The 14388-nt window shown below is 44.8% G+C and overlaps 1 protein-coding gene across 7 annotated transcripts in view; it reads right to left on the bottom strand.

Moving 5' to 3' along the window:
- RPS6KB1 (ribosomal protein S6 kinase B1) overlaps positions 1 to 14388 on the bottom strand; it is a 64196-nt gene that overhangs the window by 29747 nt on the left and 20061 nt on the right. For all 7 annotated transcript variants that reach the window (XR_004430705.1, XR_004430704.1, XM_033183721.1 and 4 more), the window contains 2 exons: positions 14079 to 14199; positions 11951 to 12019 (listed from right to left, as the gene is read on the bottom strand). Coding sequence is in view for 5 of the 7 variants with exons in the window: in XM_033183721.1 (XP_033039612.1) it covers positions 11951 to 12019; positions 14079 to 14199 (190 nt within the window). In the remaining 2 variants the exon portion in view is untranslated. The remainder of the gene's footprint in view (positions 1 to 11950; positions 12020 to 14078; positions 14200 to 14388) is intronic.

Raw genomic sequence — 14388 nt, 5'->3', positions numbered from 1 at the left:
GAGAGAAGATGAAAAATAAGTAAAGTAGAATCACAGTAATCAAAGGAACAGAGTTTCAAAATGCTGTGGTCAGTAGCTTCAACGCGAAAGAAAGTTAAATTAAGGACGAACTCAGTAAAGACAACTGGATTCAGCAACTGGGAAGTCAGTGATGACCTAGGGTACGGGAGCTTTGCTCAAACAGCAGAGTTGGGCCACGTGCCTTGGCCCACACCTGTAATCCAGCACTTCGGGAGGCCGAGGTAGGTGGATCTCCTGAGGGCAGCAGGAATTCAAGACAAGCCCAGCCAACATGGTGAAACCCCATCTCTACTAAAAATACAAAAATTAACCAGATGCAGTGGCACGCCCCTGTAATCCCAGCTACTCAGGGGGCTGAGGCACGAGAACTGCTTGAACCTGGAAGGCAGAGGCTGCAGTGAGCTGAGATAGGGCCACTGCACTCCAGCCTGGGTAAGAGGGCAAGGCTCTGTCTAAAAAACAAAAAATAAAATAAAATAGAATCAGGCATGGTGACATGTGCCTGTGGTCCCAGCTACTTGGGAGGCTGAGGTTGCAGGGTTGCTTGAACACAGGAGTTGGAGGCTGTAGTGTACTACGACCGTATCTGAGAACAGCCCACTGCACTCCAACCTGGTCAAATAATGAGACTGTCTCTTAAAAAAAAAAAAAAAAAGGTAGAATCATAAATCAAAATACGGTAGTGAAAAAAGAATAATGCCTATAATCCCAGCACTTTGGGAGGCCAAGGCGGGTGGACTGCTTGAGCTCAGGAGTTCGAGACCAGCCTGGCCAACATGGTAAAACCCCGTCTCTACAAAAACAAAAATTAGTTGGGCATGGTGACACGCACCTGTGATCCCAGCCACTTGGGAGGCTAAGGCTGGAGAACTGCTTGAACCCAGGAGGCAGTGAGATCACGCCACTGCACTCCAGCCTGGGTGACAGAGATTTCGACTCAAAAATTAAAATTAAATTTAAAAAAAAAAAAAACTGGAAGTCAAAGGAAATCACATCGGACATCCTTAAGTATGAAGAGAGGCAGTTGGCTAAAAAGAGTAGAGGGGCTGATAGGAAAGGCTCCAAACAGTTGTAGAGAATGGAAGGATTTATCTAAGGATATGCAGAAAAATTGCTGGGAAGTGCTTGGGGTCGAGGTGAGTTGGGGTCATAGAGTTTTCCCAACAGCAATCTATAGGTTTGTGTGATTTCTGCTAGTAATGCTCAGTAGCTGAGATATAGCAATAAAGGCACACTGACAAGTGAGCTGATGCAGATTAGGGTTTTCCTGAGCAGAAGGTCAGTGGAGCTACCAACTGATAAAGTGGCCGATTATGCCCATAAGGCTGGATTCAGAATAAAGTGAAATAAGAAGGGGTCTAAAAAGTTGAGGGCAAAAACAGAAAAGTCAAAGAACTAAAGGGCTTAGGGCCAAAAAACAGGCAATGTAGGAATCAAGTAAGTCAAAAGTGAGAAAGTTATTGTTCTATGAAACCACAATATTTCAGAGGTGGAGACTATCTTTGGCCAAAGGTTCTAAAATGTACAGTGGGAGGTGAACTAATGCTGTAGGCAATAGTATTTTGCTTCCATGGTATATCTTTGTTGCAACTGGTAGGGTCAGGTGATGACTGTTGATAGTCTTTTCCTCACTATTTCACTCTAAGCAAATACCTGAATGGTACCATTCCTGTAAGAAGTAAACAGTCCCAGGAGGACTAATAAATCCAGAATGTCGCCTGAAACAACTCACTTAAGGAGACACGTGGTTCTACTCTGATTTCATCTTAAAGGCTGGGGGAAGACGTATACTCTTACCACACAGTCAGGTCAGAGGGGTTAGTACTCTGCCTCCAGGATAATTAAAATCAGAAGGAAGGAACTCAAAGGGAGCCTACAGTCATCTTACTTGAGGATTCAGGAAGGAAAGTCCTGAACTTAACCCTAATGACATCTTTATTTTCATTATTTTTGCTATAAGCTTGCTTTCAAGGACAAGGAAGGAGACAGTATCAGATCCTCTAGCCAGGATTAAGAAAAGAACCCCAAGAATGGGAAACAATGGCAACCAAGCAAACCCAGAGGCAAACAGCTTAGGTCCTAGATCCCTGGGCCCCAAAATGAGGCCTGATACTTAGCAGTAATTAAATCTATGGATTTCCCAATATACCACCCCCACTTACCATGGGTGGGGAAAAAAAACCCAACACTCTTTTGTTCACTAGATGTGCCAAAAACATACTTCACCCAAGATCTAATTATGCCTAATATGGCCAGGCCTGATTATCCGATATAAATAACATATCACAAGGAATGAATCACTTAAGAATCTTGACCAGGCCGGGCGCAGTGGCTCAAGCCTGTAATCCCAGCACTTTGGGAGGCCGAGACGGGCAGATCACGAGGTCAGGAGATCGAGACCATTCTGGCTAACATGGTGAAACCCCGTCTCTACTAAAAAATACAAAAAACTAGCCGGGCGAGGTGGTGGGTGCCTATAGTCCCAGCTACTCGGGAGGCTGAGGCCGGAGAATGGCGTAAACCCGGGAGGCGGAGCTTGCCACAGTGAGCTGAGATCCGGCCACTGCACTCCAGCCCGGGCAACAGAGGGAGACTCTGTCTCAAAAAAAAAAAAGAATCTTGACCAGAGGCTGGGCACAGTGGTTCACACCCGTAATCCCAGGACTTTAGGAGGCTGAGGCAGGCGGATCACTTAAGGTCAGGAGTTTGAGACCAGCCTGGCCAACATGGTGAAACCCCGTCTTTACCAAAAATACAAAAATTAGCCAGGTGTGGTGGTACACACCTGTAGTCCCAGCTATTTGGGAGGCTGAGGCACGAGAATCACTGGAACCCAAGAGGCAAAGGTTGCAGTGAGCTGAGATTGCTCCACTGCACTCCAGCCTGAGTGATGGAGTGAGACTCTGTTTCAAATAAAAAAAGAAATCTTGACCAGTACTTCTTTCAATATTTCTGGAACAAGCACTATTATGCTGCCTTCAATTCTATACCTAACATGTTTTACAGATTAAAAAATCATTAATGTAAAACAATTCCAACAGGAAAGTCAGATAGCAGATATCAATGCCAACCCACTGAAGCAGAAACTGATGTTAAGAATAGCTAGATGGCTTTTTAAAGACAATTACCAATAAAACTGTGGTAACAATATTTGTTCCTCAGCTTTCAAACTGAGGAGTCATTTATACTGCCTAAATAAAAATCAGCAAGAAGGACCAAAGTTTTACAAGTCTTATAATTTTTTTAAAAAGTCATTTTGATTGTCTTTGAAAGTAGTTCTCCACTGGAAGTTTTAAGTCAGTGGAGGCCGGGCGCAGTGATTCATGCCTGTAATACCAGCAAAAGGAGGGTGGATCACCTGAGGTCAGGAGTTCGAGACTAGCCTGGCCAACATGGCAAAGCCCTGTCTCTACTAAAAATACAAAAATTAGCTGGGTGTAGTGGGTGCCTGTAATCCCAGCTATTCAAGAGGTTGAGGCAGAAGAATCACTTGAACCCAGGAAAAAAAAAAACAGTAGAATCTTTTCAGTAATCAATCCCAAACAAGAATAAGAAAACAAACACACACATAATCCATCAGTAATACTAGAAGACATGTGGAATCTCACACCTGAAAAGATAGAGTGGGGATAAAGTAATGGTCCATGATGTAGCAGAGTGGGGTAAGATCAAACCTAAGTGCCTGCAAAGGGGAATACACAAAAGAAGTTGAATCTATCTACAGAACCCCAGTAAAGCAAGGTTCAAACATTAGAGGTAAAACTAGAAGAAAGGGAAAAAATTAGAGGAATTGGAGACTGCAGAAGGCAGAAGGTGGAGGGCTAAAAACAGGGAGATCATCTGCAACTCTGTATAAGGAACAGACAGACCAAAAAGACTCCCATCTCCACACTAAGTTGAAGAACTAACCCTAGGAGAGGTAAATTCTCCGAGACAAAAAAGAGTGAAAGATTAGATCCACAGAGTAAAGTGCTAATGTAAAAACTCGAGTTTGGTGAAAGCCCGCGTGTTGAGAGGTAAGAGCTCCATCTTCTCTCACTCAGCTCCAGAATGCTTTTTCCAGGCAAAAGAATGGCGGGTCTTTCTTAGCACCAACTGATCCTCCCCAGAAAAAAGATCTACAGACAGTATTTATTTATTTATCTGAAATTGAGTTTCGCTCTTGTTGTCCACGCTGGAGTGCAACGGTGCGATCTCCGCTCACTGCAGACTCTGCCTCCCAGGCTCAAGCGATTCTCCTGCCTCAGCATCCCCAAACCAGCTGGCCAGGCTGGTTTTGAAGTCCTGACCTCAGGTGATCAACCTGCCTCAGCCTCCCAAAGTGCTGGGATTACAGGCGTGAGCCACGGCACCCAGCCCTACAGACACTATTATTTGAAGTTCTTGATCAAGTGCCAGCTAACCACTTGACTACCCTGCAGAGAAGCTTACACACACAGAACTTCTGATCAGCTTTTCAGAGTTCTACTCTGAAACATGAATAATTGGGCCAGGCACAGTGGATGGATTATTGAGGCCTAGGCGGACAGATCACTTGAGGTCAGGAGTTCGAGATCAGGCCGACAACATGGTGAAACCCTGTCACTACTAAAAATGCAAAAATTAGCCAGGCATGGTGGCGCATGCCTGTAATCCCAGCTACTTGGGTGGCTGAGGCACAAGAATCACTTGAACCCAGGAGGTGGAGATTGTAGTGAGCCAAGACTGTGCCACCACTGCACTCCAGCCTAGACGACAGAGCAAGACTCCATCTCAAAAAAAGAAGAAAGAATAATCAATGAATGACACCAAACATCTAAAGAAGGCCTCTAACATGGAACAAAGTGACTAAAACTGACTAAATCAAAGTCAAAGAAAACAGAACTCAAAAAAGAACACGCATAAAACAAAAGAATATTTCAAATAATTGTAATTAAAACTGAGGCAGGCTAGGTGTGGTGGCTCACACGTGCAATCTCAGCACTTTGGGAGGCCGAGGCAGATGGATTGCCTGAGGTCAGGAGTTCAAGACCAGTCTGGCCAACATGGTGACACCCCGTATCTGCTAAAAAATACAAAAATTAGCTGGGTGTGGTAGAAGGCGCCTGTAATCCCAGCTACTCAGGAGGCTGAGGCAGGAGAATCGCTTGAACCCAGGAGGCAGGGGTTGCAATGAGCCAAGATTGCGCCACTGCACTCAAAATTGTGCAACAGAGTGAGACTGTCTCAAAAAAAAAATTAAAATTAAAATTAAAAAAATAATAAAACTCTCAAAGGGATAAAAGAAGATATTTTACTCATAAAACAGGTTGCTATAAAACAAAACAATAGAATTCTGGAGAATCACAAATACAACAGCTTTAAAAAAAAATTTAGTAGAATGGCTGGGCATGGTGGCTCACGCCTATAATCCCAGCACTTTGGGAGGCCAAGGCAGCCGGATCACCTAAGTCGGGAGTTTGTGACCAGCCTGACCAACATGGAGGAACCCTGTCTCTACTAAAAATACAAAATTAGCCGGGTGTGGTGGCGCATGCCTGTAATCCAGCTACTTGGGTGGCTGAGGCACAAGAATCACTTGAACCCAGGAGGTGGAGATTGTAGTGAGCCAAGACTGTGCCACCACTGCACTCCAGCCTAGACGACAGAGCAAGACTCCATCTCAAAAAAAGAAGAAAGAATAATCAATGAATGACACCAAACATCTAAAGAAGGCCTCTAACATGGAACAAAGTGACTAAAACTGACTAAATCAAAGTCAAAGAAAACAGAACTCAAAAAAGAACACGCATAAAACAAAAGAATATTTCAAATAATTGTAATTAAAACTGAGGCAGGCTAGGTGTGGTGGCTCACACGTGCAATCTCAGCACTTTGGGAGGCCGAGGCAGATGGATTGCCTGAGGTCAGGAGTTCAAGACCAGTCTGGCCAACATGGTGACACCCCGTATCTGCTAAAAAATACAAAAATTAGCTGGGTGTGGTAGAAGGCGCCTGTAATCCCAGCTACTCAGGAGGCTGAGGCAGGAGAATCGCTTGAACCCAGGAGGCAGGGGTTGCAATGAGCCAAGATTGCGCCACTGCACTCAAAATTGTGCAACAGAGTGAGACTGTCTCAAAAAAAAAATTAAAATTAAAATTAAAAAAATAATAAAACTCTCAAAGGATAAAAGAAGATATTTTACTCATAAAACAGGTTGCTATAAAACAAAACAATAGAATTCTGGAGAATCACAATACAACAGCTTTAAAAAAAATTTAGTAGAATGGCTGGGCATGGTGGCTCACGCCTATAATCCCAGCACTTTGGGAGGCCAAGGCAGCCGGATCACCTAAGTCGGGAGTTTGTGACCAGCCTGACCAACATGGAGGAACCCTGTCTCTACTAAAAATACAAAATTAGCCGGGTGTGGTGGCGCATGCCTGTAATCCCAGCTACTCAGGAGGCTGAGGCAGGAGAATTGCTTGAACCAGGGAGGTGGAGGTTGCGATGAGCCAAGATAGCGCCATTGCACTCCAGCCTGGGCAACAAGAGCAAAACTTCGTCTCAAAAAAAAAAATTCAGTAGAAGAAAGTAAACAACAAGACAAAGAAATGGAAATGTGGAAAAGATAAGAAAAATTAGATGATCAGTTAAGGAGATCGAACATCCAACTAATTGCAATTTCAAGAAGAGAAAACAGTGGGAAGGAAATTGTCAAATAAATCACCTAAGAAAATTTCCTAGAACTGAAAGACTAAAGCTTTAAGATTAAAAGAATAAAAATAGGCTGGGCACAGTGGCACAGGCCTGTAATCCCAACACTTTGGGAGCCAAAACAGAACAACTACTTGAGGCCAGGAGTTCCAGGCCAGCCTGGGAAACAAAGGAAGACCTTGTCTCTATGAAACATTTTAAAAATGAACTGGGCATGGTGGCATGCGTCTGTAGTCCTGGCTACTCAGAAGTTGTGGCAGAAGGATTGCTTGAGCCCAGGAGTTACAGGTTACAGTGAGGTATGATTACACCACCTCACTCCAGCCTGGGAAACAGAGTGAGACTCTGTCTCTTAAAAATAAAAAAATTAGCCGGGCGCGGTGGCTCAAGCCTGTAATCCCAGCACTTTGGGAGGCCGAGGCGGGTGGATCACAAGGTCAGGAGATCGAGACCACGGTGAAACCCCGTCTCTACTAAAAATACAAAAAAATTAGCCGGGCGCGGTGGCTCACGCCTGTAATCCCAGCTACGCTGGAGGCTGAGGCAGGAGAATGGCGTGAACCCGGGAGGCAGAGCTTACAGTGAGCCGTGATCGCGCCACTGCACTCCAGCCTGGGCGACAGAGCGAGACTCCGTCTCAAAAAAAAATAAATAAATAAAATTAAAAAATTAATTTAATTAAATAGGCCGCGCACAGTGGGTCACACCTGTAATTCAATCCCAGCACTTTGGGTGGCCGAGGCAGGTAGATCACTTGAGCCCAGGAGTTCAACACCAGCCTGGGCAACATGGTGAGTGCCCATCTCTACATTTTTTTATTAGCCAGGGCTGGTGGTGCGTGCCTGTGGTCCCAGCTGCTCAGGAGACTGAGGTGGGAGGATAGCTTGAGCCCAGGAGTTTGAGGTTGCACTTAGCTATGATTGTGTCACTGCACTCCTGCCTAGGTGACAGGGCGAGACCCTATCAAAAACTAAATAAAAATAATAAAGTCAAAGCAAGACACATCACTATAAAAACTTAGATCAGAAATAGGCCAGGCGCAGTGGCTCAAGCCTGTAATCCCAGCACTTTGGGAGGCCGAGACGGGCGGATCACGAGGTCAGGAGATCGAGACCATCCTGGCTAACCTGGTGAAACCCCATCTCTACTAAAAATACAAAAAACTAGCCGGGCGAGGTGGCGGGCACCTGTAGTCCCAGCTACTCCGGAGGCTGAGGCAGGAGAATGGTGTAAACCCGGGAGGCGGAGCTTGCAGTGAGCTGAGATCGGGCCACTGCACTCCAGCCTGGGAGACAGAGCCAGACTCCGTCTCAAAAAAAAAAAAAAAAAAAAAAAAAAAAAACAACTTAGATCAGAATAAAGAGAAAATCTTGGCCGGCGCGGTGGCTCAAGCCTGTAATCCCAGCACTTTGGGAGCCGAGACGGGTGGATCACGAGGTCAGGAGATCGAGACCATCCTGGCTAACACGGTGAAACCCCGTCTCTACTAATACATACAAAAAACTAGCCGGGCGAGGTGGCGGGCGCCTGTAGTCCCAGCTACTCAGGAGGCTGAGGCAGGAGAATGGCGTAAACCCAGGAGGCGGAGCTTGCAGTGAGCTGAGATCCGGCCCCTGCACTCCAGCCTGGGCGGCAGAGCGAGACTTTGTCTCAAAAAAAAAAAAAGAGAAAATCTTAAATATTTCCATAGAAGGCCGGGCGCGGTGGCTCAAGCCTGTAATCCCAGCACTTTGGGAGGCCGAGACGGGCGGATCACGAGGTCAGGAGATCGAGACCATCCTGGCTAACACGGTGAAACCCCGTCTCTACTAAAAAAATACAAAAAATTAGCCGGCGAGATGGCGGGCGCCTGTAGTCCCAGCTACTCGGGAGGCTGAGGCGAGAGAATGGCGTAAACCGGGAGGCGGAGCTTGCAGTGAGCTGAGATCCGGCCACTGCACTCCAGCCTGGGCGACAGAGCGAGACTCCGTCTCAAAAAAAAAAAAAAAAAAAAAAAAAAAAAAAAATATTCCATAGAAAAATAGGCCATGCGTAAGGACTGGGAATCAGAATGCCAAAGCACTTCAACAGAAACTCTCAAGTATAGAAGAAAATTGAGCAAAATTCTAAGTGAAAATAATTCTCAACTCTAATAACATAATCAAGTAAATATAAACATAAAGAAATCTCAAATATGCAATATGGATATATTTTTATTATAAATGTATCTTTATGTATCTTTATGTACCTTTTCTGAGGGAGCCACTAGTAGAGTGTCACCAAAACAAGGGCATAAACTAAGAAAAAGGAAAAGCTATGGGATCCAGGAAACAAAAGATTCAACACTGAAGGAGCCAAGAGGATTCCAGGGATTGTGGTGAAGAAAGAGTCCAGTCATAACAGTTGTGACTAAAGAGCTACTACTCCAGATGGGAACAGGTGGATAGAGAGTTCCTAAGATATGCCTCTGGGAAATAAATGGAACTGATAGATTATCTTATAAGTCTGATCAAAGAACACTAGACTGAAAGGCGTTTTACAAAATTGTTGTAAGGTATCAGAGGACAATAGTAGATTCAAAGAAAGCAAAACAAAATGAGAGGATGAGATAAAGGAGGGTGAAGTAAACAAGATTAATATCCTTAACTCTCATAAAAGAAAGTTAATACAGCCAGGAGTGGTGGCTCATGCCTGTAATCCCAACACTTTGGAAGGCCGAGGCAGGCCAATCCCCTGAGGTCAGGAGTTTGACACCAGCATGGCCAACATGGCGAAACCGCATCTCTACTAAAAATACAAAAATTAGCCAGGTGTGGTGGTGGGTGCCTGTAATCCCAGCCACTCAAGAAGCTGAAGCAGGAGAATCGCTTTAACCCGGGAGGTGGAGGTTGCAGTGAGTCGAGATCACGCCACTGCACTCCAGCCTGGGCAACAGAGTGAGGCTCTGTCTCTAAAAAAACAAAAAATTTGAAAACTGCTGAATTAAAAAGATAGCAGTTGGCCGGACGTGGTGGCTCATGCCTGGTAATCCCAGCACTTTGGGAGGCGGAGGCAGGCGGATCACCTTAGGTCGGGAGTTCGAAACCAGCCTGCCCAACATGGAGAAACCCCATGGAGAAATCGCATCCCTACTAAAAATGCAAAATTGCCGGGCGCGGTGGCTCAAGCCTGTAATCCCAGCACTTTGGGAGGCCGAGACGGGCGGATCACGAGGTCAGGAGATCAAGACCATCCTGCCTAACACGGTGAAACCCCATCTCTACTAAAAATACAAAAACTAGCCGGACGAGGTGGAGGGCGCCTGTAGTCCCAGCTACTAGGGAGGCTGAGGCAGAAGAATGGCGTAAACCCAGGAGGCGGAGCTTGCAGTGAGCTGAGATCCGGCCACTGCACTCCAGTCCGGGCGACAGAGCGAGACCGCCTCAAAAAAAAAAAAAAAAAAAATGCAAAATTAGCTGGGCATGGTGGCATGCGCCTGTAATCCCATCTCCTAGGGAGGCTGAGGCAGGAGAATTGCTTGAACCTGGGAGGCAGAGGTTGCGGTGAGCCGAGATCGCACCATTGCACTCCAGCCTGAGCAACAAGAGCGAAACTCCATTTCAAAAAAAAAAAAAAAAAGGCCGGGTGTGGTGGCTCACACCTGTAATCCTAGCACTTTGGGAGGCCGAGATGGGCGGATCATGAGGTCAGATCAAGACCATCCTGGCTAACACAGTGAAACCCCAGCTCTACTAAAAATACAAAAAATAAGCCAGGCGTGGTGGCGGGTGCCTGTAGTCCCAGCTACCGCTGAGGCTGAGGCAGGAGATGGCATGAACCTGGGAGGCGGAGCTTGCAGTGAGCCAAGATTGTGCCACTACACTCCAGCCTGGACGACAGAGCGAGACTCCATCTCAAAAAAAAAAAAAAAAAAACAGTAGGCCAGGCGCAGTGGCTCACGCCTGTAATCCCAGCAGTTTGGGAGGCCGAGGCAGGTGCATCACCTGAGGTCAGGAGTTCGAGACCAGCCTGGCCAGGATGGTGAAACCCCATCTATACTAAAAATACAAAAATTAGCCGGGCATAGTGGTAGGCGCCTGTAATCCCAGCTACTAGGGAGGCTGGGGCAGGAGAATCACTTGAATCTGGGAGGCAGAGGTTGCAGTGAGCTGAGATTGCACCATTTTGCACTCCAGCCTGGACAACAGAATGAGAGTTCATCTCAAAAAAAAAAAAAAAGAGAAAGAGAGATAGCAGTATATGCTTATTACTTAGAAATGAGACCAGAAACAGCAAAGAGTTACCTCAGCAACGAATTGCAAGAACTTTCTTTTCCACCCCCAACAAACAGAAATAAAAATAGGAATAACAGTAATGAAACATACCTCACATTCTAAAAGGTATTGCAACTGTGTTAGAAATACATTTTTTGCTGGGTGCGGTGGCTCATGCCTGTAATCCCAGCATTTTGGGAGGCCGAGGTAGGCGGATCACCTGAGGTCAGGAGATCAAGACCATCCTGGCCAATATGGTGAAATCCCATTTCTGCTGGGCACGGTGGCTCAAGCCTGTAATCCCAGCACTTTGGGAGGCCGAGACGGGCGGATCACAAGGTCAGGAGATCGAGACCATCCTGGCTAACCTGGTGAAACCCCGTCTCTACTAAAAAAGACAAAAAACTAGCCGGGCGTGGTGGCAGGCGCCTGTAGCCCCAGCTACTCGGGAGGCTGAGGCAGGAGAATGGCGTAAACCCGGGAGGCGGAGCTTGCAGTGAGCTGAGATCCGGCCACTGCACTCCAGCCTGGGTGACAGAGCGAGACTCTGTCTCAAAAAAAAAAAAAAAAAAAGAAATCCCGTTTCTACCAAAAATACAAAAAAGTAGCTGGGCGTGGCGGTGTGTGCCTGTAGTCCCAGCTACTTGGGAGGCTGAGGCAGGAGAATTACTTGAACCTGGGATAGTGAGCCGAGATCGCGCCACTGCACTCCAGCCTGGGCGACAGAGTGCGACTCCATCTCAAAAAAAAAGAAATACATTTTTTCTGTAAGACACTGGGTCTTGCCACATTGCTCAGGCTACCCTTGAATTCCTAGTTCAAGCAATCCTCCTGCCTCAGTCACCCAAGTATCCAGGTATGCATCACTGTACCTGGCTTGAGATACATTTTTTTGGCTGCAAATTTTAGGCTAAAATGTTACAACAATTAAAAATATGATGTGATTGCTTCTCAGCCTTTTGGCTAAGATCCAGTGTAAAAATATGGTGTGAGAGGACTAAAATGGGGGAGTGGAAATCACCTTTTTAAGCACCTTCATGGCAAATATTTTCCCAGTATTTGCTCCTGTTACTTTTCGTACTTGAAAAACCTGGATTAAAAAAAAAGTGTGTGTTATTCAAAGGCAAACTATGTCAGGCATACTCCCTTAATTCCTAGTTATAAGAAACATATGCCACAGCAGTTTACATTATAAAAACTATGTGCAAAAATGATCAGCTAAAAGAACAGACCACATTAACGATCATGACTTTCCTGTTTGTTCTGCTGCCATCTGGTGGTAATGTTGGACAATGACCATCTAATAATAAACACTGTTACTTCATATTAGTATATAAAATCCTACTTAGAACAAGCTATAACAGTGTTCCCAGAAGCATAATGTCACCTTAAAAATTATAAAATATTTCATAAATTTCTTTCAAGGTTGCCACTGCCCTTGCTTTACATAAAACTATTTAAAAATAGTTGACAGGAAATTACTGTTTACCTATTACTTAATATAGCTTATACTTATACTTGGTCCTCTGAATCTATAGGTTCAGCAGCCACGGATTCAACCAACCTCAGAATGAAAATATTTGGGGGGAAAAACAATAAACAATACAAATAATAAAAAATTATATAAATATGGCCAGGTGCGGCGGCTCACACCTGTAATCCCAGCACTCTGGGAGGCCGACTCAGGCAGATCACCTGAGGTCAGGAGTTCAAGACCAGCCTGGCCAACATGGTGAAACCTTGTCTCTACCAAAAATACAAAAATTAGCTGGATGTGGTGGCGCACGCCTGTAATCCCAGCTACTCAGGAGACTGAGGCAGGAGAATCACTTGAATCTGGAAGGCAGAGGTTGCAGTGAGCTGAGATTGCGCCACTGCACTCCAGCCTGTGGGAAAGAGTGAGACTCCGTCTCAAAAATCATAAAAAATAAAATAAAAAACCAAGTATATGGGAGGATGCGTGTAGCTTATATGAAAATACTATGCCATTTTACATAAGGCACTTGAGCATTGGCAGATTTCATTATCTGCAAAGGTCTTGGAATCAGTCCCCCCTTATCCCTCCCCCATACTGAAAGACAACTATAAACATTTTAATGCAACACCTAAAATATGTGAGATTCAAAGTGCATGTGTTGCACATTCAGGATGATTAGAAATTAGAATGTGTTCTTAAGCATAAGAATAGACTACAAATGTCTGCTTTGCAAAAATTAACACTACACAATAGCAAAAATAGTTCTTAAAACTTAATCCTAACCAAGTTGTTATCTAAATTATTTTGATAAGAGAATAGTTTGGTAAAAATTTTCTTTTTTTTTTTTTTTTTTTTGGAGATGGAGTCTTGCTCTCTTGCTCTGTCACCCAGGCTGGAGTGCGGTGGCCAGATCTCAGCTCACTGCAAGCACGCCATTCTCCTGCCTCAGCCACCTGAGTAGCTGGGACTATAGGCGCCCACCACCTCGCCCGGCTAGTTTTTTGTATTTTTAGTAGAGACGGGGTTTCACCGTGTTAGCCAGGATGGTCTCGATCTCCTGACCTCGTGATCCGCCTGTCTCGGCCTCCCAAAGTGCTGGGATTACAGGCTTGAGCCACCGCGCCTGGCCTGGTAAAAATTTTCATGGGCAGAACTCATGAAAGTGATGTCTTAAGTTATAAAGCCTTGGGCAAAACTGTAAAACTAAATAGTTTTCTTCAGTTTTCTTCCCCCTTTTTATATTCCTTCAGCTTTCTCAATTCTACTGCTCCAGATAACCAGCTGAGATTAAGGTATCAGTAACAGATAACAACTTAGAGTGCCATGTCTCTTGTAAGCAAGGAAGAGTTTATTTTTAAAGAGGATACCATTTAACCAAAGTAAAGATTAAACCCTCTAAAAATAGACTTTGCCTGGTATAGCTAGCTGCCTACTTATTTATTCTACAAATATTGACTGAGTACCTATTATATGCCAGGCTTTTACATGTGTGGTGGTATGAAGGGAAGGGAAAACTGAACTTCTGTACATCCCTCAAACATACCAGCTAAGTGGTCATGATCATATCCTTTGCTGACAGCTGACAAAGATTGAAGATGACTGCTGGAACCAGGGCATGAAAATCAATCTATTCAAGACAGACAACAGCTCTTATTTCAAAAATATTGCCTACCTTTCCATAGCCCCCTTTACCAAGTACCCGAAGTAGCTCAAAACATTCTGGTCTGATTTTTTCTGGCCCTCTGTTCACACTAGTTTCTGAGATTTCAAATTTCTCACAATGTTCCATGCCACTGGGAAGAAAAGCAAAACCAAAAATAAATTTGCAAAAAGTTAAATTACTTTCAGCATATAGTCAAGAAAAAGGAGAAAAAGAAATGTAATATAATTAAGTAAAAGGAAAAAAGGACATGACAGCAAATTATCTGTGCTCTAAACAAACGGAACAGCAGGTCAAGATGAGGGTGGCCCGATAATTGTTT

Source organism: Trachypithecus francoisi, unplaced genomic scaffold, assembly GCF_009764315.1.
Source record: "Trachypithecus francoisi isolate TF-2019V2 unplaced genomic scaffold, Tfra_2.0 Lachesis_group20, whole genome shotgun sequence".
Lineage (NCBI taxonomy): Eukaryota > Metazoa > Chordata > Mammalia > Primates > Cercopithecidae > Trachypithecus > Trachypithecus francoisi.
Note: the sequence above shows the minus strand (reverse complement) of the source record. Positions and strands in the feature narration are given on the sequence as shown.